Below are 23,082 nucleotides of genomic sequence, written 5' to 3'. Positions count from 1 at the left end.
GGAATCGAACCCGCGACATCATGCTTAGTAGCGGAACGCCTACCTAGAAAATGTTATGGTACTACAAAGTTTACGCCATTTAACACGCAGGCCGGTTAACAATAGGACCAGAATTTAAATAGTTTTAGAACATGTCCAAATTTATCCCATTATGCGCGTGCTGATCCTCTTGATTTTGCGCGGTCTGCAGAGAAAAGAATGAACAGAAATGCAAGCAGTAAACTGACAGTATTTATTGCTGAGTGCGTTTATGAAACTAACGACATGAACATAAGCATCAACATCGCATTCATTAAAACAAACGTTGCAGGAACAATCACAGTTGCACAAAATTGCTAAGGAAGGGCGTTTATATATTATTCAATAAAACAAGACCACCATTTGAACTCCTCAAAATACTCGGCATAAAAATTGCTAAACACAGAAAAGAATGTGAGCGCCTCAGTACATGCGCTATATCGAATGTAAAATTAACCATGCACAGGGACGTTGACCCACGCAAAATGTACGTGTAAAAGGTGGTGATGGCAATGGGCCACCCACATCGGGAACACCATGGATAAGAATCAGCGCGGAACTAGGAAAGAATATATGCGATGAACTGACCAGTGAGGTATGCAAAAAACAACTTTTAAATGACTCACATCTGAACACACTGAGCTCCTACGCTGCAACTGCGAGTATTTTGACGGCATATGCCTTCTGGGAATTTTAATTCGCTGTACCTTTCGGAGAAAGCTCGCAATCAGGATTATGAAGTCCCGAGTGCTCCAGTTCTAGAGATCTTTCTCTCACAAATATAGCCGTCACCGTGTTTCCCAGACCGTGGATGTTCTCTTGGTGGGTCACGTCAGCAGGCCTTTCATTTCTCTGCTGACGCACGTTCTGTATTTTAAGCATGCGAAAAAGAAAAACGCGCACTTCTAGCGGCAAACCCGCCATTGTGTGCAGATGGTCCGGCGTGCCTGGTGCATTCTGCAGTATTTGACACACATTGGTCAGGTAGAGGAAATAGCGCGCAATCAAATCCCTGGTTAGTTTCAGTTCAGATGCAACCTTCTCAGTAGACCAAGCCGTACTGTCGCGTACATAGTCCAGGAATCCTGGCATGTGCCGAGCCGAGCCAAACGCTTTAGCCCGCTGGGTAGTGAGAGCGTCGGGACAGAGAGGCAGGTCTTGTGGGTTTTGGTGTGGGTTTTGGTTCAGGTTTTCACTTCTAAACCTCTCTAAGTCCAGGACCAATCTTAGCGCTTGGGCGAAAAGCATCTGGTTCATTCTTATGATATCGAGCACCTCCGGTAAGTACACGTCTATTTCGTTTCCTACAAGCACTGGAAGTATTTGGTCTATTTCGATGATATGGAGCCCTTCAGGTAAAATCACATACTGCTTCTCTCCACCGTGCGTCAGTCTAAAGCGCAAAATTGGGGTAAGGCACTCCCTCAATGCCATGGGCAGAAGCCTCAAAAATTCCGCGTTTGCCTCATCTGACAAACGGCACACGTGAATGTGAAGATCTTGTAGGGTCGTACTTTCCCTGCACATATACTCGAACCACTTTGGAACTGGCTGTTCTAAGCAAAATCCACTCGCAGTGAGTTTACGAATAGATGTGCTACGTGCCACTCCTTCGAATAGAAGAATCGAGGACAGGGGAGAGCACGCGTCTCCGTAGTTAACCGAGAGCTCGGTAAGGGAAGGACTCAGGCTGCACAATGTAGACAGAGCTAAACCATGCGGAGTATCCATGAACGGAACATTGATAGTAAGAGATTGTATCTCATCGCGGGTGTCGTAGCGTGAAAAAAGAGCGAGCAAACGGTGGAAGTCCTCAATTTGACCGTGGCTCGGCTCGCGTCCTGGAAAACGCAAAAAAACATTTGTGAACTTGTGGAAGTACATGCCTCGTTCCAAAGCAGCTATCAGAAACGGCAGGTCTTCCGCAAAGTACGCTTTAACCAGTGGGAATAGTACTTTTCCGGATGTTGTATCGCCAGGAGAGTCCGAAGCAATCCTCGCCTTTGTGAAATTTAAAATGTCGTTTGTGACTTCAAACGGTTTATCTTCTAGCTTGTGATGAACTAGGCCAACGTCAATGAAGTCGAGCTTTTTGTTGAGATCTAGGGCTTGAACCAAGCGCTTCAGAGCTTCATATTTGAAATGTACGTGGGAGCACTTGATATAAAGTTTCTCCAGAAATGTTTTGCCTTCACGGAATTCTTTATAGCTCCCATTCATCTCCAGTCCGACTGCAATCGCTTCCGCAGCATCGACCGTCATAGCGGGAGTTTCAAACGTCAAACACTCTAGTCCTGTCTCGCTCAGGAACTGCACGAGCATGTCCCGACCGACATCAAAAGTCTCTTTGGACGAAAAGTCGACGTTTAGCGTCAGTCTTCTCAAAGTGTTGTTTGCCATGCATGACCTGTGGAGAGCCCCAAATATTCCTAGATTAACCAGCGTCTTTATGTGGAGATCAGTCACTGAAGTGTTGACAGCGAGGGATTCGAATAAATGCACGAAAGAAGCGTCCACTTCTAAACAAAGCTTTCTCAATTGACTGGGTCGGCGGATTAGCTGCTCCAAACGCGCGCTCGCCATTTCCGGGTGGCCCGTGTTTCGCAGAGAGAGGCTGAACTCTTCAAGGGATGGAAGGTTCATGACCGCTTCGAGGAGCGCTGCCACGTTTCTGAAAAAAAAAAAACACGGAAAATATTATGGGCACCTCCAATGAGTACACTAAGAAGGTTAAAAGTGAAAACAGAAAGACCTGGCTACTGGCTTGTTAATTCCCGATGTTGAAAAACAAACGCTGCACAATAAACTAAGGCGGGAATTATAAGGGCAACGATAGCAGATCGGATATTTTACAACTGCTCTTGTCCTGTTCCTCCAATGTCTGAGCCCGATTTTCGCGGTATTAGTTTTCAAAGATGATATTCTCCGAATAGAGGCACACCTGCTGGGCTGTCTGGTGAGTGCTTCCCATATTTGAAGCACGACAAAAAAGACGGACGGTGAACACAGTCGACAAGACAGGCGCCTATCCTGTCTACTTGACGTTCGCCATCCGTGATTTTTGTTGCCCTTGAAACAATGAGAACGATAGTCCTTTTTGTTACTAAATCAAAAACTTTATTCCGCGTCTATGATTACATTAACCGTGCGGCAAAGAGAAGACAATTTTTGATGGAGTTTATATAGACTACACTTTTCCGCACCACTTAATCTGCAACATTGTTCATCCGTGTAAGCATTGTTCAGCAAAAAGAACATTAGGCACATTTGAGGTAATACATCATCATCATCACCAGCCTGCCTACGCCCACTGCAGGGCAAAGGCCTCTCCCATTAATCTCCAATTATCCCGGTCCTCTGCTAACTGCGACCAATTTATCCCCGCAAATTTGTGATCTCGTCTGCCCATCTAACTTTCTGCCAACACCTGCCACGCTTGTCTTCTCTAGGAATGCACTGTTACCCTTAATGACCAATGTTGTTATCTTGCCTTCGCATTACATGCCCTGCCCACGTGCATTTCTTTGTTTCTCCTAATATGTTATTAACACGGGTTTGTTCCCTGACCCACTCCGCTCTCTTCTTGTCCCTTAATGTTACACCTATCATCTTCTGTTCCATTGCTCGCTGAGTCGTCCTCAGCGTTCTCGGCTTTTTAACTAAGATAAAAGTGATGCAGTACAGTAATGCACAACTGCAACTCAAGTGTTTTAATTCAAAATAGTAGTTTTCTCCACAGAAATACAAAAAGAGCTTGCGCGACCCTTTAGATCATGGAAGTGTTCCAAGTTCAGCAGTACCCAAAGGTTCCATGAAATGGCGCGAAAAAACTTAGACTTTAGCAAACCTATTGACTTTATTTATAGACTGAATTTATTGACTTTAGCGAGACGGGAGGGCAACAGCACGAGATGTAGGCGGGGGAGAGAAAGAGAGGCATGCACCAGGCGGCAGATCTCATTTCGATGGCAACTGCAGCAAAGTGAGCATTTCCGCCATCCGCTACCCCCGTTTCCGCCCCCTGCGCGAGGCTTCCGATGATCCTGATGATGATGATGGTTAGGTTTTTAATGCGGAAGGCCGACTACGGGAAAAGAGCTCTAAGGAAAAGTTGTTTTATGATGATGTGATGGTAAATGTAAAATATTTTTTTTTTGCAATGTGACTTCATGCCTGTAACAATCCCATTACGGGATTGACAGTATCCTGAAGTAAATATAATAAATAAATATTGAACTAAAATTACACGTGAAATGAGATAAAAGACAATGTAGATGACTGGTGTAAAGGGCCAGGGTATCAATATGCATGGTAAGAAGCGAGAAGAAAAAATTTGACATCGCCAAGAAACACTACGCTTGTGGGTGATTATGGGGTCGTCCCCTAAAAACTGCGACGGGTTTAGTGGATTGCGTTTGTATAGTTGTGAGAAGTGTCTGTGTCGTGTTTCGAGTGCCTTTAATTGTATGAGGATGTGGATCACGGATAGGGCCTCTCTGCACCTGCTGCACAGACGGCGCAAAGGCTTCTAAATCCCTCGGTTATCAGCGACGAAATTTACAATGCGTACCAGCACTTGTGCGCACACACGCGTATCTCACCTATCTTCGTCCACAGCTTAAATTCGCGTCAGCAATCTGGTCCCTTCACCAAAACTACCTAATTGTCCTGCTGGAATCTATTCAAAACCGAGCAGCAAGATTTATTACACGCAAATATTGACCGTAATCTTAGCGTTACCGAAATCAAACAACAGTTATCACTTCAGCCGCTAGATACCCACCGCACTAGCGCGCTATTACGCCTTCTCAATAAATACATAGTTAGCATGAGACCTAACCCGCTGTCTCTTGACGCTCCAGTACGTACATCACGACGCCTTCATAATAGTCAGTTTAACACGCCTTTTTGGCAAGACGTTTGCTTTCAATTCATCAGCATTGCCTCGAGCAATCATGTACTGGAATGATCTTCCTGACCGTAGTGCATCCCTACTTAGTCATGATAGCTTTACCGAAAATGTACACAGACATTTTTCTTAGTAGTTGTGTAATTATGTATTGCCAGAATAATATTGCTTCCGTTTATGGATGTTTACCTCTTGTATTTGAGCATTATCTGTTGCTGTAGGCTCCGCAAAAAACCTGTTCGTTTGTAATAATTGTAACAAAAGCTTGATGTGGGCGAGTAGGTACATACTACTAAAAAATTAATCGGCGCTAAAACAGGGACGAAGAAGAAACACGTAACACACAACACGGTGCCGAACTTCCAACTAGAATTTATTGAAAAAAGATGCTGCTTATATACCCAAAACTAGAATACTGAAAGCATTGTGACGACAAAATGCATCACATTTCTGAAAACGCTACTTCTTTATCTGTCAGTGATATGGACGGAGTACTAACACAGTTATCCCCTGCCTCTCTGATAAAAAGAGCTTCCGTAATTTCGCGCCCAGGCTTACCTCTTGCTTTCCGCAAAAACTTTGTCCTACCTAGCAGGGGGCTACACTTGCATCTTTTGCAGTGCTCAGATAGGTTGCCACCACCTTTAGTACTCCGTCCATATCACTGACAGATAACGAAGTAGCGTTTTCAGAAATGTGATGCATTTTGTCGTCACAATGCTTTTAGTATTTTAGTTTTGGGTATATAAGCAGCATTTTTTTTTCAACAAATTCTAGTTGGAAGTTCGGCACCGTGTTGTGTGTTACGTGTTTCTTCGTCCCTGTTTTAGCGCCGATTAATTTTTTAGCAGTATGTACCAACTCGCTCTCATCAAGCTTTTGTTACTTCAGATTTCTTATACACTGGACTCTTTCCTGTCGTTTCAAGTCAAGCCATCCCCAGTCATCACGTGTGTAAACCTCATCACAGTTATCTCCTGTCAGTCTAGGATCCTTTCGTACTACCAGAAGCAAGGAATTGTCGCACCTGAAGTTCAGGTTTTCTTTGGGGGTTTGGAGCCCTCATGGGGCCACGTCAAAAGAATCTACAAGATTTTGAAGGCGGAGAAGCGGAGACAACTGCGGAGGTACAACGACTGGTTGTGCGTTTTATCCCACGAAGGTGTGGAACAGCACAGAGACGCACGCGCCTTCTACGACCACAGGAAGATTGCTGATCAGGTGTACGAGTTCCTGTGGCAGCGTGCAAGACTTGGCCTGCCGTACAGAAAGCGGTACAACGATGAGCCCAGCAGTGTCACCTTTCTGGGAAAAGCCAGTTTTCCAGACGATGTCACCCAGATACTACAAAAAGGTCCGAAGTACAGCTTCGAGCCTGCCCTCACGAAGCACGACCTTCTTGCCATGGTTAGGAGAGTGGGCGGGCGTGCGGATGACCAAGAGCGCGAGAGGGCCACAAGAGATGCTGTGGACACCTTACTGCGCACCTTGAGTACGAAGCCTGTGGTGAGCCCTCCTTTTAGGAAGGTGGTCAGCGCCCTTCGGCAGGACGACCTTTCTATTGTGCAAGCAGATCAAGAAGGCGGCTTTGTGGTCCTTCCAGACTGCGAGTTTCGAGAGAAAGCTCTAGGCGCCATTCAAAAGAATTTCAAGACAGTGGCATTTGATCCGAAGAAACAGAAATCCAAGGCACTGAAATTACTTGCGGACCTAAATCTCGATTCGCGTAGGAAAGCCATAAGCAAGGCAGAAGCGGGGCTTTTAGAAGTGTTTTTCACCAGCAAAACTCATAAGCCCCAGTGTCCGTTCCGCGTTAATGTTTCGTAGAAAACCACCTGGCAGTCTCAAGTGGGGCACTACCTGCAACGCCACCTGCTACAGCTGCGCCTGGATGATGCTTTTCTCGTCCGCAGCTCCACCGAGGTCATCCAGAAGTTGGAAGAAGGGATGTAGAGTGGAGTATTTGCCTTCTCACTTGACGTGGAGGACCTTTACTACAATATATCTCACGACGAACTGTTCAGTGTCCTGCGGCATAAAATTGATGATTATGGTGAAATAAGGTTCAATGGCGTGACGGGAGTGAACAGCGAAAATTTTCTGGAACTTTTGAACTTTTACCTGAATTCCACGGTGGTTAATTTTCAGGACAAACACTATGCTCAACGTAGTGGAATTTGTATTGGCTCTTCCCTTGCCCCCATCTTGTCCGACTTGTTTTTGAGTGCCTTTGATAACCGCGTTAGCTTGTCTTTAGATAGTTCGCTTGACCTTACCATTTGTAGGTATGTGGATGACTTTCTTGTGGTGGTGAGTAAGGGAATAGCGCATCAAGATTTGATAGTAAAAAATGTGATTAGCACTTTCACACAGGCGTCAAAATTTCTCAAATTTACATGTGAGTTGCCATGTGATAATGAAATCCGCTTCCTTGATTTGCAGCTTTCGTTCAGAGGAGGCACGCATGTTTGCTGGCAGTATAGTCCGACGGCACAAAAACAGCTTCTTCCCTTCAATAGTGCGCATTCAAAACTAGTAAAAAGGGGTGTAGCGATGACGTGTATTTAGGAAACCTTGAGAAAATCGTGCGTGCACAAAGTGGAGGCTAGTTTCCACGACCAGATTTTGAGGCTAAACCGGGCCCGGTTCCCTTCTTTTCTGATTTCGAGCGTGTATGAAGCTCTACTACAAAAGATGAGGCGAAAAGATAGCCCAGACGAACTAGACAGGCCGACAAGGAAAAAGGTACACGTCATACCGTATTTACACAGAGTGTCGCACAATGTAAAATAAATGGCGCAAAGATACGGGGAAAATATCGTTTTCAGTGCCCCGGAAAAGCTGTCAAAAGTTTGCCCTATGATGAGCAAAACTCCGAAGAAAAAATCCGAACCCTGTGCTAAAAACCACGCTGTTCGCTACACCGACTGCAGCAAGAGTGTAGTTTATGAAATTACCCTGAGTTGCAAAAAAGTGCACATAGGGCAAACTGGAAGGTGCTTCAATGAGAGGGCAAAGGAGCACAACTGGACAGTTGCAAATAAAGCTGGTGGCAACCTATCTGAGCACTGCAAAAGGTGCAAGTGTAGCCCCCTGCTAGATAGGACAAAGTTTTTGCGGAAAGCAAGAGGTAAGCTTGAGCGCGAAATTATGGAAGCTCTTTTTATCAGACAGGCAGGGGATAACTGCGTTAGTACTCCGTCCATATCACTGACAGATAAAGAAGTAGCGTTTTTAGAAATGTGATGCATTTTGTCGTAACAATGCTTTTAGTATTTTATTTTGGGTATGTAAGCAGCATCTTTTTTTCAATAAAATCTAGTTGGAAGTTCGGTACCGTGTTGTGTGTTACGTGTTTCTTCTTCGTCCCACTTTTAGCGCCGATTAATTTTTTTAGCAGTAATAATTGTTTATTAGAAACGTGTATGGGGTGTTTCATTTACGTCTGTAAGATGATTACCCAAACTTTATATTGTGTACTTCTTGTTTTTCTCCACCATTTTTAATGCTCTGTAACCTTCTTTACTCAATGCTCTTCAATGGGCCTGTAAGGTACAAGTAATAAATAAATAAATAAATAAATAAATAAATATATACATGGCCATGTGTCTCGTAGATGATATTTCGATTTTCGCATAGGCTGTCATCAAAATTACGGGGATTTAGGGAAAATATGTTTTAGAATATACTCCCCCTCTTACAAAACACACGCTCGTACAACCATGCAATTGTGTACATGATATCTTTCGAAAACTGGAACCAAAGAATAGAATAATGATATTATTCTAATTCCGGGACGCCACGTGGTATAAATCCATAAGGAGTGGCATTACAAATTGACGGTAAAATAGTGGATAAAAATTGGACAATTTATAAGCAGCTTGCTGCTAATTGACCTGGGGTTAGGGAAACCATCCGGAAAAATGAAAGAAAAGTGCTAGTTGCTCTTCAAAACGGGGCGGCGGGGGGGGGGGGGGGGGGGGGTCCCTGGCCAAGGCTAGCGACACCAGCATGAGTAGATTTTTGTGTATTATTTTTTTAATGCTTGTGGAAGTCCTTAGGACCGGCGGCTTTTTGCTGATTTTATTAAAGCAGCTACTTAGTTATCCGAGACGGCTGCTGAGTGAACGTTACACTAATGTAGTAGATGAAACAGCCTAATTCCTTCCTACCAAGATAAGAGTTCAGCCCGTTCTACATGGTGCGTTTCTTTGTCTGCGAATTCGGCGAAACAGATATTCGCACTTGCGAAGTTCGCAATGCCTTGAAATGTCTACATGGCCTCTGAACGTCGCGATTTTTACACTTCAGAGGCACGTTGTTTGCAGACCGAATTAGGTCTGCCACGAGCAAAGCTTGTTGTGATGTGAAAAATAGGTTTTATTTTACTTTCATGCGAAGTTGTTCCAGAGTGTTTTGCAGTAAATGAGTGTATTAGCAGTTTCTTTTAACAATCGCTAAATATTTTTCAATATACGTACACATAGCCGAGAAGACAAACACAGCAAGCAACAATGGGTTCGCTTGTTGTGTGTGCCTAGCAATTTTTGTGTACCTCGGACGGTTCGTATTTATTTCTTCCGAACTGCTGTGATGTCCGCGACTTGTGCGGACACCGATTAAGCAGCCGTTGGAAACGGCTCGCGAAATCGTGTTATGGACAGACGTTTGTGTTTGTGTGCCTGCGCTTGCGGCGAGCTATGCAAGCAACGCCATCTGGTTGCCAAGAGTGCAAATCGTGATGCCCTGACGATCACCTAGCTGAGTTCCTATTGGGCCCAAGTTCCGGCGCCCCCACCGCCTTCACGCCGCACGAGCGGCGTTCGCCGGGGATGCTCGACCGTTCCAAACGTTTGGCACTTTGCTGCAGCAACGACAAAAGGTCGATTTGCCGCACGAGCGGCGCCGAATTTGCGAATTCGCAGGAAAAATCGCAGCATGTAGAACGGGCCTTACGGTCGCTCTATCCCGTTGTAGGCCGTGTACGCACCGCTGAGGAGAATTGAGAATGATCGGTATGTTTCTAAGGCTACTGTATTATATTGACAGGTAAAGAACTTTCCCAACATTATTTCTATTGCCTGAGCGCGTATTTTGTCTAGCACGAAGAATACGACATCTAGTGCCTCAACGAAAATGCCACTGCCACCATCCCCTTACTACTGTTTTACCGCAGGGGTGAGCTGCGCCGTCCGCGGCCTCGAGCAAATTATGCCAAAGCAAACAACAATAAAATCCCATGGCTTTCACACTTTTCATGAAACCCCGGTGATGCTGACGCCGAGGGGGGGGGGGGACGAACCATAGTACAGCCGATATAAAAGTCGCTGATGTCCACACAGCACTGGAATACCCCAATACGTATTAGTTAGTGTTGCTTGAACAATACAGCACCTTTAAATAGCTGGACAAGGTCCGAGAAATAGCGGTCGCATAGCTTAATTTACCACAGCAGGTGGGTGCATTCGGTATGTAAATTAATAATTACTTTTACGTTACTCAACACATCTTGCGTGGTTCCGATCAAGTTTAGCTGATAGACGCCTGACGGCATACTCGCCTTCTAGCCCTGCAGTAATGTGCTGTTCCTCGGGCAACACCGATAAAGTTGCTATAGGCTTTATTCGCAAGGGAGTGGTCATTTCTTTAACGGAGTCTTCCTCAATACGGATGGCCCTTTTAAGTTTGATGTAATGGCTATTTGTGGATATTTGTGCGAGCTTATCCTTTCAGTCTGAGTCATTGTGCTAGTACGTCTTTAGTGTCAACGGCGACTACTGTGACTCATTCCAGAATTTCAAATGCAGACCCTTAAGCAGATCAGTCAAGCACACTTAATTCATAGATAGCCAGACATTTGTGATACTTCTACAAATGGTTTAAATCGCCGTGAACTAAAAACGAGGCTTTCGATTTGGTGAGTCCCATTAACTTCTACGGTAGGCACAAATTCGTTAGTCATTTCTTTTTATCCCGCCGGCTCAGAAATAGAACCTGAAGTTGCGAATCGCAATAAAACTGAAAAGGTGGCACAATCCTGCTCTCCCCTTAGGCGATATTTAACTTTGGTACCGCAAGTTCCTTACCTGTTCACAATGTGGCACTGCTGAAACGACAGCTTTCGTAGACGTCTGTTGGCGGACACCAGGCTGGGCAGCCCTTGCTCGTCCGATTCGCGGGAGAAATACAGCCCGAAGAGGGAAAGTTCCGTGAGCAGAGAGACGATTTCCAGGAATTGAAAGAGCCGCAACCCAAGGGGCCCTTCTTCAAAACCTCCGTCTTCGTCAGCCTCCCTGAGCCTCTCTGGCACACCAGTTCTGCTGCTCTTCACCCCCAGTTCAATGGCCACGTAGCCTCTGTGGAGCTGCCAACCATCGCAAAATTCCATCGGAAGAGGTGTGACCGCTGAGAGGTTAAGGCGCAAAGAGGCAATGCAGCGGTGATAGCGAAGCAACCACGTGACAAGGTCCGTTCGTCTGACTTGACTTTCTGCGAAAAAGAAAGCGCACAGAAACACGGAATACCTCACGGCACTTCGTTACGTCCCACGCAAAAAAAACGCGTATCTCTTGATAGCACCGTAATTGGTGCATAATTGACATCTACCAATCAATGCTGGTGCTTCTAATCACGTCACCTAGTACGCACAGGTTGATTGTGTCGAATGCGCCTTGTGGGGCAGATCTAAAGCAGGGGTGGAACTGGTTTATTCATGGTATGCAGTCGCAATCACAATAAAATTTCACGACGCTTTAGGTGAGGAACCCGCACCTTTTTTTGATACAATGTAAAATCAGGTTTGCCATCACTTTGTTCCATGCGGATCTGGGCCGCTTCGTCGATTTTGGAGATGTACAGTCATGGACAAATCAAATACGAGCCCCGGAAGGCACGGCCGAAGATACCGGTGGCGTGACTGGCGTCACATGGCAGCAGCCCTGGAAAAGCCACGGGCCTGCGCAGTAGAGATGCCAGGAGTGAAGGTGCGTGTCCCACTGCAATATGTTGCCTTCTCCTCGCTCGCATGCTTGCTTTGTCGTCATGCCGCAAGGGCGCTGAAAACAACTGTTAGCAATGCGGCGAGAGATAACTGCTGCCACTGCATGCTCGGCGCACACACGCGCCCGCTCGCTGTCTTGGCCGGCGTTCCCTTGCCGACATAGCTTTGCACGTAAGGTGCAGTAACTCGAGCGCCTAACGATGAACACCAGCGTCACGCCCAGAACACTGATTGATTGTAGCGTTTGACGCGCCGACGCAAAGCAGGTGATGAGCCGCGCCGTCGTGGAGGGTTCCGGATTTATTTTGAACACCTGGGGATCTTTAACGTAGCCCGCAATCTCGTACACACGGGTGTTTTTGCTTTTCGCCTCCCTCAGAAAAGTGGCCGCCGCGGCCGGGAATCCAACCAGTGTCCCCTTGCTGAGTAGCGCAAGGCCTGAGCCACTGAGCCACCGCAGCCGGTCAGAATGGTTGGAGCTGCCTAACTTAATTTTTGTGGATACCAGCCCATAAGTATCCCAACCCACACAGTGCTTGATGTTTATAGATAATTGGAGAAGAATTCTGGTGGTATAGTGTTTGCTACAAGCACCGAATCCGCGAAGTGGCTCAGCCATGACTGCATCAAACAAAAATGTTAACTTGGCGGCCAGCAGTATGTTGAGCTCCCGAGCCGCGGCAGCATAAATGCGAAACAATGCGGTGCCATCCGAAATTAGTGTGTGATTTTTTTGTTCATCTCCATTTATGTAACCTGGTTTTATTGAAAAAAGCACGATAAACTCAACAGTAGGCTTTCCGAGAGCGAGGGCGCGTTTCCCACGCAGGCACTGGCCGCAGCTGCAAGCAATTACGTGCGACATTGCTCTCAGCATGACCAACACTCGCACCTGCTGGAGGGTAGTACTCCCAGTTCTCGCCGCGCCTTTGTGCCATGGCGACAAGGCAGGCATGCGAGCGGGGAGAGGGCAACATCTCCCAGTGAGACATGCGCCCTCGCTCCAAACATCTCTACTGCGCATGCCCGTGTCTTTCCCAGGGACGCTGCCAGGTGACGCCACCGGTATCTTCGGCCGTGCGTTCTGCGGTTCGTATTTAACTTGTCCTTGAACGTACACAAGCAATTGCTCGAGTTAGCGATTGTAACTGGTTGCCAGAAGTGCCACTAACTATGCCAATAAAATTTAATTCCACTGGGCTTATTTTGCTCCAGCATAGAGTTGGCAGCGTTTTATTCTAGTTTATTTATGGAATAAAAAAGATGACACGGGGATAAGGAGTTGTGAGCCCATACGCAAGATTATACTTGATTTCGTTCGTGCAGATCTGGCTATTACAATGTCGTGAATGCAAAATTTGAAGTCACATGTTTGCTACCCATACTTGAAGGTGAGGCTGATACCCAAAACTGTTGGGAAAGGGGACCATTGTGGAGTGTCGCCAGAAGGGTGTAAAAAACAGTCAATTATGGTGGATAAGCAGTGCGGGTGCAGTACAATAACGTGAATATGCATTGGCTTTTTATTTGCAACAAAATTGGCATGCCGGGTGGAGCAAGACACTCCAGCTTCAGCGCTATAAACGCTACCCCTATTGCCATCGTTTTGCCAAGGGAAACTGTGCTAACACCCACGTGATATGACAGATACTAAAAGTAAACGTTATTTTGCGTTCCTCGAGAAGGGTTGCTTGCGCTTTAGTGCTTTATCAACCACAGAGAAAGATTTTCGTGTCTATTTATGCGAGGGCTTTGTTCGGTTTTGACCAGTAAAACGCCTCTGCGTTTTCTACAAGAGTTCGTTCATGGAGTGGTTGTTAAACAACTACTCTATTTAGGAAGAGGTCATGTATAGAAAATAAATGGCTTTCGATTTCGCGTATTTATGTTAGTTTTCAACTATTTCTAGAAGTTTATGCATAATGTTTTACGGTTTTGAAGCTTTAGACTTTTTTTCCTTAAAGGGTACAATGAACGTCCCTGCTGTTTCGAGTAACTCAGTTTTTTACGCTGATAAAGGGTGTCTTAATGTACACCTGCCCAATTTTTTACCAATATCACGGGAGCGTCGACGGTCCGGTCGATCAGCGCCGCGTGATGGAGGGATACGGCGAACTCGGCGAGAGCAGCCGCATACCTACTAAGCAAGGACCGCTGCTGCCGTCGTCTGCGAGGCTGCTCCAAGAGCAGAGGGCCGCCCCGAATGGTGATTAGATGCGACGCTGAGAGGAGCATCTCTTGCCGGCGGCCCTGTCCTGAGTCCGTCGTCGTCGGCATCCGCACAGCTGCGTCTCTCCTCCGCTCACCCCCTCTCCTCTCTCCGATAGCGAACACTCTCGCCCAACATTTGCGGGCGCGTTGCGCAGCGCACCCTCACTCCGCCGGTGGGCGGCGCTGCGCATATAAGCGGAGTGCCGCGCTCCGGCCGGTCTCTCAGTCGACGGTCGTCCGCGCTACGTTGCTCTCTCTCTCTATCCCTCTCCCTCTCTCTCTCGCATTACTCGACGATTGCTCACGCAATTCGAGTAAACGACCCAACGGAAACGCACAGTGGAACCCCTTTCAGAGTCGCATCACACCAGGCTTCCCGCGAGGGGAGGTGGGCGTAATGTTTTTCTTTTATCAGACAGCCTGCCATACTCAAAATTTTTCTTCAAGACCAGGCACGTGGCGCCAACTGAGAACAGTAATCAGCGTTGCCGAACGGAAGGTTCGTTCAGCACAAGGTTCATTAGGCGACGCTGATTACTTTTCTCAGTTGTCGCCACGTGCCTGGTCTTGAAGAAAAAATTCGAGTATGGCCGGCAGTCTGACAAGGGAATAAAAAAAATTGGGGGCGGCCCTCTCCTCTTGGAACCTCGCAGACGACGGCAGCAGCGGTCGTTGCTTAGTGCGCATGCGGCTACTGTCGCCGAGTTTGCCGTATCACTCCATCACGCGGCACTGATTGACCGAACTGTCGACGCTCTCGAGATATTGGTAAAAATTGGGCGGATGTACAAGTAATAATTCTTGTAATTCTAGCCAAGCCAAATCTTCCTGCAAATAGCATGACAAAAATGTCTCAACAATAGCAGGAAATGACAAGTGAGCAAGGAACAATTGCCTTGTGATGCCTAATTTTTGTTCTCAAGTTTTGTGGAATCTCACGAACACTTGATAAACGAAAAGAAGATGAACATTTAGCGTCATGAAGAGAGATTACAGTACGTTTCTATCGCCGTGCAAAAACCGAAAATTCCCCATTCTTTTTGCCAATTAAAAGTTTTACCTCGGGTAAATGAGTCGCCGTCTTGGGTTACGCATGTCAATTTTAGGTGCGAAGCACCTTAGGACTTCGCAAATGTCTGTTATCCGTGCGTTCTCTAGCATGCGCGTGCATAATGCGGCAAGCCACATAGTACCATCAGCGCACCATCTGGGGAGAGCGCCGCAAACTGCAGTAGCAAAGAGAGTGAATTTCAAAGGGCACAAAATGCAGAAAAAAAGCAAAAAAACATAAACTGTCAACGATAATTCGCGGAAAAAGAGCAGTTGCAATTACTGTTGAAACTACAGTGACTAGAGAGCGCTGCGAGAGGGCGCTGCGGTGCAATGCGTATGTAAGCACGTTCCGGAATCAACCGAGGACCGTGAGGGAAACGTACATCGATCTCGTCTTTGCCAACTGAAATCTAGCCCCCTCGAAGAACCACTGTCTGCACTTCACCAATGATCGTGATCGTGAAGGGGAAACGCAACCCGGAACTCATCACAACGTACCACCAATACAGTCAATAAAACACTATATATACACTGCACACACGTTTGTCTTTTCACTAATGCGTTAAGTGCGTGCTAATTTGTGCCAATTCAGCCAATCTCCACGCTGTGAACGATGCTGAGGGTACGAAGTACTGGGACGTGATTTGTGTTTCGTGTGGCGCTTGTCATTTGCAGTGCATTTACTGCACCTCAACATCATTTAAAACTTAGAGTGCATCAGCACGCACGGACGATGACGCTCATCACACAGGCAATACACAACTTGCGCCCCAGTGCTTCACACCCTCGGCATCGTTCACGGGGTGGAGATGTGCGATTTTTCTATTGTGTTATGATATAAACTAAAACAAAGGTGATTTCGCGTCTCTATATTAAGAGCATTGCCGCAGCAGCCCCCGAATGGCAGCGTTGGTATGCGGAACTTACGGGTTTCCGGTGTGTTAAGGCCATCCATATCCTCTGGCAGCTCGGCTTGGGTGGGGTCTTCGCCCACATGTCGAAGCGTGTAAGTGCGCATGTGTAGCTGCGCAATTTCCAGCCCATAGGGCACAAGGACCCTGTTCAGCACCTGCTGACACTGCAGCAGCCAGCAGTCGTTCTGGTCGGTATGCGTGCAGATAGCATTCAGGTCAACCTCTGCCCCAGGGTCCTCGGTGGAGCCAGCAGACGGAGTATCTTTGGGGGATCGAAGTTGCTCGATTGAGAAGAATGCGGCTGTTGGTGTTGGAAAGATGTTTGGCTGTTTCTCGTGGAGGAATTTACTGAGCTTGTACAGTTCCAAGTTTCCACTTGACACTGAAGAAGGCTGACTCTGTGACCTGCTGGGTCCTGCACTGCCTGACGGCTGGGACGTCGCACCTGACGTAGAGGCGCAGGCGGCACTGGGAAGCCTGAGGAAGGATGGCCTGCGAAGAACAAGAGGGAAGTCTTGGCTGCACCGAGGCGGTAAGACTAGACCAAAGCGATAAGCGAGGTTTAGGGCATAAACACAAAGCAATTTTATCAGGTGTGGCGACAGCGGGGCGGGCGCATCAGTGCATAAAAATGGCCAGCGTCCGTATTGGGTCGATGTAAATGCTTGGCATTGAAGATACCGAGACAACAGAATAATAGCTGGATGCGAATTGAAGAGGGCCTATCAGCAGCTATTTTTCATGTACCTTGATCAGCTCAGTTCCAAAAATTCGGGTTTGTGACACTTGGAAAGCACACCAGGACCTTTGATTTGTCATGGCCGATGATGCCTGAAGCTTTCACTTTTCCACAGCAGTGACACAGAAGTGATTAGGTAAAGTGGAAAAGAGGCTCAACTTTGAAGAAGGGGATGAGGGCATTAGCTATGTAGCACCAACTAGCAACAACATAAGCCCTCACAACCGGTTTCTTGGCTGCCTCGTGTCGACTGGCGTCGTCTGCACGCGGCTTGGTGCACCGAATACACGTAGGTGGGGGTTAGAGGAGCACTGACATGAAATGTTCATTTTTTCCGCTGCTACGAGTGCCTACAAGCCCAGAAATTATAGATTGGCACTGTAGCGACACCACCGTCATCTTCATCATCAGAAGCACAATCATCATCAGCGTCCGCTTTGACTCGTGCATAGCCACTGTACTCGTGCCTCGGAGATCGAACGTGACTAATCACCTGGGCGGTCACTCGTCTTCGCTGTTCGTCCAAGTTCCGGCCGGGCCCGCTCTTCAATAAAATGCAGGAAGCCGCATTCGATGGTACCGAGTCTGCTTTGTACAGCACGTCATAGATGGCAAAATTACTTCTAAAAAGTAAATAAATTACATTATACCTCACTATAGTGTGTAAAATGTAATTAAATTACATTTGAAATCACAGGTGGCCTTAAGTAATGATATTACATTACTGTTACTTTTCAAAAGTAAGGAAATTGCTTTGTAATTACTTTAACAAAAATTCATCGCTCATACACTACCGACTCATATACACTTTATTTGCACTCGCATACATACACACTGCAATCTCAAAAATATTTCTTTGTACACTAACTTATGTAGAGTTTATTTACAGCGCTATACATTGATATGTTAGATATCTATTACATCTCAAATGGTTCACGCGCTTCCGTGCTTATCCCCGCCGCATGAAAAAACGCGCTTTCCTAGCAGCGGGCTTACACCAGTGACCAGTGCAACCAAGCCTTGAAAAAGTCTGCACGTTTTTGTTTAACCAGACTGACTGTCGCCACGGCATTCACTGAACGCATGAGAAAGGAACGAAGAGGCACAAGAAAAAAGGCAGAGCAGTCATCGAAGCGTTGTTTACTTCGCATTTGTAGACTTCGAATGACTCCCTGGGCATGGAAACTCTACTTGGTCAACTCTTCTCGGTCAACTTGTATGCCGTAAGGTATATCGTAGTTAGAAGTAATTGGGAAAGGGATGAGCGATTTTCATAAAATTACTGTCCCGAAGTAATGTATTACCTTACTAAATTAACACTCAAAAGTAATTCATTAAATTACTCATTACAGCAAACGTAATATAATTACTGTTATCTCATTACTGTAATGTCATTACTGCCAAGTATGCAGCACATTAGCCGGTCGGTAGCAGAACAGTTATTTACAGCCTCGCTCATTTGTGTCAGTTTCGTTTTCAAGTAAACGAAAACCGAGGCGGCCACAATGACAGAGGACGCTCGTGACGTCACCGATTTCGTCGCACCAGTGCCGGTGTGGACGCTCGTTTGCGCGCCTAGACCGGCCTTGCTTTCCACCATCTCCACGCTTGGCACCATGACGTCAGTCCCCAAACCGTGGCGTATACACACAGCGGAACAGCGCGCACCAACCGAAGCTATCGCGTTGGCCACTTTTCAGTCGGCATCGTCTGGACCTTGGCTCACTCAGTGGTGGGGGCAACGAGGCGGCTCACAAAGCAGCACGAGAACTCACCAGCCGTGCTGGGCTCGCTCCTACTCCCTACCACGGTGCTCGGTCGGCCCGCGGTCGACTGCTCTCGGACCAAGAAGTCACGGAGCATTACCGCCTCTCCCGCCACCGCTATCCTCCTGGCCTTTTTTTTTTCTTTATTGCCTTCTTTGACAGGATGACAAAACAAAGACACACGTAACTGATAATCTGTACACTCAATACTCAATACAAAAACTAGAACTGCAGCCCTTCTTGGGCAAGCGGGGTGATTTCAATATTCTTTCTTATAAGTATTCTTATAAGTAAAAATCTTATAACTCAATGTCAGTTTGCATTTCGAAGAGGCATGAGTACGCAACTCGCTCTGTTAGAACAAAAAGAATTCATACTAAAAAACTTTGAGGATAATTTACTGACCTTGGGGGTTTTCATATATTTTAGCAAAGCGCTTTACTGTATAAATCATGACCTTCTACTTCAGAAAATACTTCATTACGGTATTCGGGGCGTCGCCCACGATCTTATAAAATCATATCTTAACCATCGCACTCAGTATGTGGAAGTAAACGGTATTTCCTCTCAGCTCAAGCCTATCAAATTAGGCGTGCCCCAAGGCAGCATATTAGGGCCGCTTCTCTTCAATATTTATGTAAATGATATCGTTAATGTTGATACTTCTACCAAATATGTAATCTATGCCGACGACACGACGTTACTCTTCACATCCAATAACTCTGAAGACTTAGTAACCACTGCCAATTCGGTCTTAGCAAAACTATATAAATGGTCGATCGAAAATGGCCTCACGATTAACACAAATAAGACTAAAACAGTTCTATTTCAAGCCAAAAACAAGAACGTAAGTCTTCAAAGTGACATAAGATTAAACCATTGTAATCTCGAAGTGGTGACGTCAGCCCAAACACTAGGTATCATTTTTGATCAAGATATGTCATGGAGTAGCCACACTAATTACCTCGCCGGAAAACTCTCGCAGATCGCGGGTCAAGTATTCGCACTTAAATCCCTTCCTCTCAAAGTAAAGCTCTCTCATTCCATTCGTACCATTCTCTCTTTGCCAGTCACTTGAACTATTGTATTCTTGTATGGGGCACGACTTCTGCTACTAATATTAACCGTGTGTTTTTGCTCCAGAAAAAAAATTATACGCTCTGTATGTAATGAAAAATTTGATGCACACACTGCACCTTTATTTTCACGATTTGGAGTAATTAAATTTCCAAGTTTGCATAATTACCAACTGTCGACCATGTTTATTAAAGAGCGCAGCTCTACACAACGTAAAATATGCTGCCTAGCAAACCTACGACCTACTGTGCGCTATTACGGCACAAGATCAGCAGAAACGTGGCATGTACCTTACACCCGAACAAATTTTGGCAAACAAATGATCCGCTACAATCTTCCAGCATTATTAAATACCCATAATTTAAACAAATTCAATTATAATTCTTGTACAACCGCTCAACTGAAAACGTTCTACTTACATTGCTAATCTGCAGTAAATTGTGTGGCTATGTCTTATTATGTTCCTGCTTACTATGTTAGCATGTTTTTTTTTGTCATGGTAAAATGATGGAGTTCTACTTTGTACGCGCACAGCCGTGCGTGGTATTTCTTGTCATCCATGTGCTTGGATTAATTTCCTTCGTCCCTCGCTCGGTCATGCGTTTTTGCGTGCACTTTTACATGTACATATGATTGTGTATATATAAGCTTTGTATATCTATATGTACGTTCTTTCCTTACGTTTTGTATATTTTTGTTGCTTTTCCGCCCTGCTGCTGCAACTTACACGGGTTGTAAGGGCCAGTCAAGTTGCTTATGTGCAACTTTTTAAGTGCGATGCACTTCTTAAGCGACCCTGAACCTGCGTCCACCGGCGATGTCCGCATAGCATACCCACGTGGGGGATTGGCCAGGAATCTCCTCGTCTTCCTTGGCAACGGGGGGAGATGGGCGCGCGCTGCCTGGCCGCTGACATGGCACATACCCACGTGGGGGATTGGCCAGGAATCGGGCGTGAGAAGGGCTAATGCACCCGCTTAAAGGAGTACTGACACGAAATTTCAAAGCTGAGATCCGCTCTAGCAATCAATTGGCGATGTCCGCATAGCATACCCACGTGGGGGATTGGCCAGGAATCTCCTCGTCTTCCTTGGCAACGGGGGGAGATGGGCGCGCGCTGCCTGGCCACTGACATGGCACATACCCACGTGGGGGATTGGCCAGGAATCGGGCGTGAGAAGGGCTAATGCACCCGCTTAAAGGAGTACTGACACGAAATTTCAATGCTGAGATCCGCTCTAGCAATCAAGTACAACGACAACACAAATAGGTGTCTGTGAATAAATGCAGCTTTCTTTCTTTGTAGTTGTGTGTGTGTGTGTGATCTCTCTTTCGCGAACATTACCGAACCGCGCAAATTCAACTCGTGCATTCGCACTTTCACATTCTTCCCCTCGGGGAAATGCGGGGAATTTTTCCCTTTCTTTCCCCATAACCTTGTACAGTTTATGAAAAATAAACTATTACTTACTTACTTACTTTCATTACCAACAATGCTTCAATTGTGGGTAGCCACTCGGGTTTAGAGGGCTGAAGTTTCAGTATCTGCACAAAAGAACCTATTGAATCTTTGAAGTAGTGTCTGATGAGCCTTGCATTTGGGTCGGAGTAGCGTACCGCCACCCTGTTTCTCCAGATGCTATGTAGTCCATACAGCATAATTGTGGCAAGCGGCACACCGTCCTCATTTTCAACGTTCAAAAACCTAATACCGTAAGCATCAACAGGCGAATCTTTTTTGAGTGTTCGCTGTAGGATGTCCCAAAAGAACACCACTCCCCAACAGTCCAAGAACACGTGCTCAATTGTTTCTGGCTTTCGACACAGAAAACAGTGCACACCGCATGGCACAAACCATCCCTTTTCCTCCATCCAGGTCTTTACTCACAGTGTTCCAGAATGGAGTTTAAAAAAAAAGATTTCACTCCACCTGGGACCGTCATTCTTTTCACTAGCTTAAGTACATCTCTCTCAGGCCTTAGATTACACTTGCTGCGGTATATTGGCACTGGTAATACACTCTCGACGATATCTTCGTACAGTTTCTTCCGACTCACCCCACTTAAGTACTCTAAAGAAAAACGCACTGAAAGAAAACGGTATGACCACACCACCTCCTTAAAAAATCTACGTACAGTTCCAGTCATGTACTCAGAGCTCACAACAAATTCAGGCAAAAGTCTCCCAAGTCGCAGCTGACAAACCGTCCTAAGAAACGCGTCTCCTGCCCACACATCCCTCTCCAACGCTCAGAAGCGCGTATGGTGACTCCTTCAGACCGACTCCCTCGCACGTCGATCCCTCCTCCCCAAGACCCACTCTTCTGAGTTCCCTGCGCCCAACTGTCCCCTCTGTGACTCCCTGGACACACTAACCCACGGGATGTGGGCCTGTCCTCTTAACCCATTCCCCCTATCTCCAGCGTCGAGCAGTGGGAGGACGCGCTGGGCAGCTCGCAACCGGGGGGTGCAGCTACTTCTGGTTGACCGAGCCGCCACATTCGCCTCCAGCCTTCGGCCGGCAGCCATCACGCGTTCCTAGCCAACTTGCTTGGAGTTAAAGTGATTTTTTCCCTCGCTCTCGGGAGCCCTCACGTCGGCAGTTTTTGGTCCAGGAGCACTAAATAGCGTCATGCTGATGCCGAACGCGAAAGGGGATCCGTTCTGAGCTTTCTCGTGCTCGCACATATTGAAATGAACTTGAAAAGTTATACTGAACGCTTACTTAAAACTTGCGGGAAGATATATCCATATAGAAACGAAGCCTTTTACGTAGTTATCCCAGTTTTGAAATTTCGTGTCAGTACTACTTTAAAACCTCCGGATAAGAAAGAATACTACGTAATTCTAAATGTGGCGTGGTGATACGCATTCATAAAACACAGACAGTAAACTAGAGTAGAAATACTTCGAGTTTTCTTCAGTGAGATTCGGGATGGTTACCTTCCTTATCTACGGTATCTTACCCACCACAGTATACTGCGTGTTAGTGGGGAGCGTATTTTGTACCCATATTATTGAAAGGTTCGCAATTGACAGAAAATATCAAAGTCCGTACGTGAAAAACGGTTTTGCTTAAAGCCATTTTTATGTAGGCTCTTATGTAGGTAATAAATTTCACATTTGCGTTAGAATGTATTTCAATAGCTATCTCAGTATTGCTTTCCAAGCGCGGTCGTAATTAAAGCAAAAGTTGAAGTTGTTTTGCTTGTCATTAAAATGTACTGTGAAAGCCTAGAAAGAAATTTCTGAGCTAAGTCAGCCCCACTACCCCCCCCCCCCCCATTTTTTTTGGTTTCTTGACAGCCGTCACCCCCCCTGTATTGGCATTGTAGCCAAAATAAGCCGCGACTCCCTACAATTGAAGTAAAAAGTGCGTGAGGTCCAAATACACCG

At 46.3% G+C, this 23,082-nt stretch overlaps 1 protein-coding gene across 2 annotated transcripts in view; it reads right to left on the bottom strand.

The window, feature by feature from the left end:
• Nucleotides 1–211: 211 nt before the first annotated feature.
• The window catches only part of LOC144142430 (uncharacterized), a 47,679-nt gene continuing 24,808 nt past the window's right edge, over nt 212–23,082 (bottom strand). For both annotated transcript variants that reach the window (XM_077673936.1, XM_077673935.1), the window contains 3 exons: nt 16,119–16,597; nt 11,014–11,416; nt 212–2,689 (listed from right to left, as the gene is read on the bottom strand). In XM_077673936.1, coding sequence (XP_077530062.1) covers nt 712–2,689; nt 11,014–11,416; nt 16,119–16,597 — 2,860 coding nt within the window. In that variant the 3' untranslated portion in view covers nt 212–711. The remainder of the gene's footprint in view (nt 2,690–11,013; nt 11,417–16,118; nt 16,598–23,082) is intronic.

Source organism: Haemaphysalis longicornis, unplaced genomic scaffold (assembly GCF_048455015.1).
Source record: "Haemaphysalis longicornis isolate Haplotype H1 unplaced genomic scaffold, Haemaphysalis longicornis Haplotype H1 scaffold_6, whole genome shotgun sequence".
Classification (NCBI taxonomy): Eukaryota; Metazoa; Arthropoda; class Arachnida; order Ixodida; family Ixodidae; genus Haemaphysalis; species Haemaphysalis longicornis.
The sequence above is the reverse complement of the archived record's forward strand: the minus strand, read 5'-3'. Positions and strand labels throughout refer to the sequence as shown.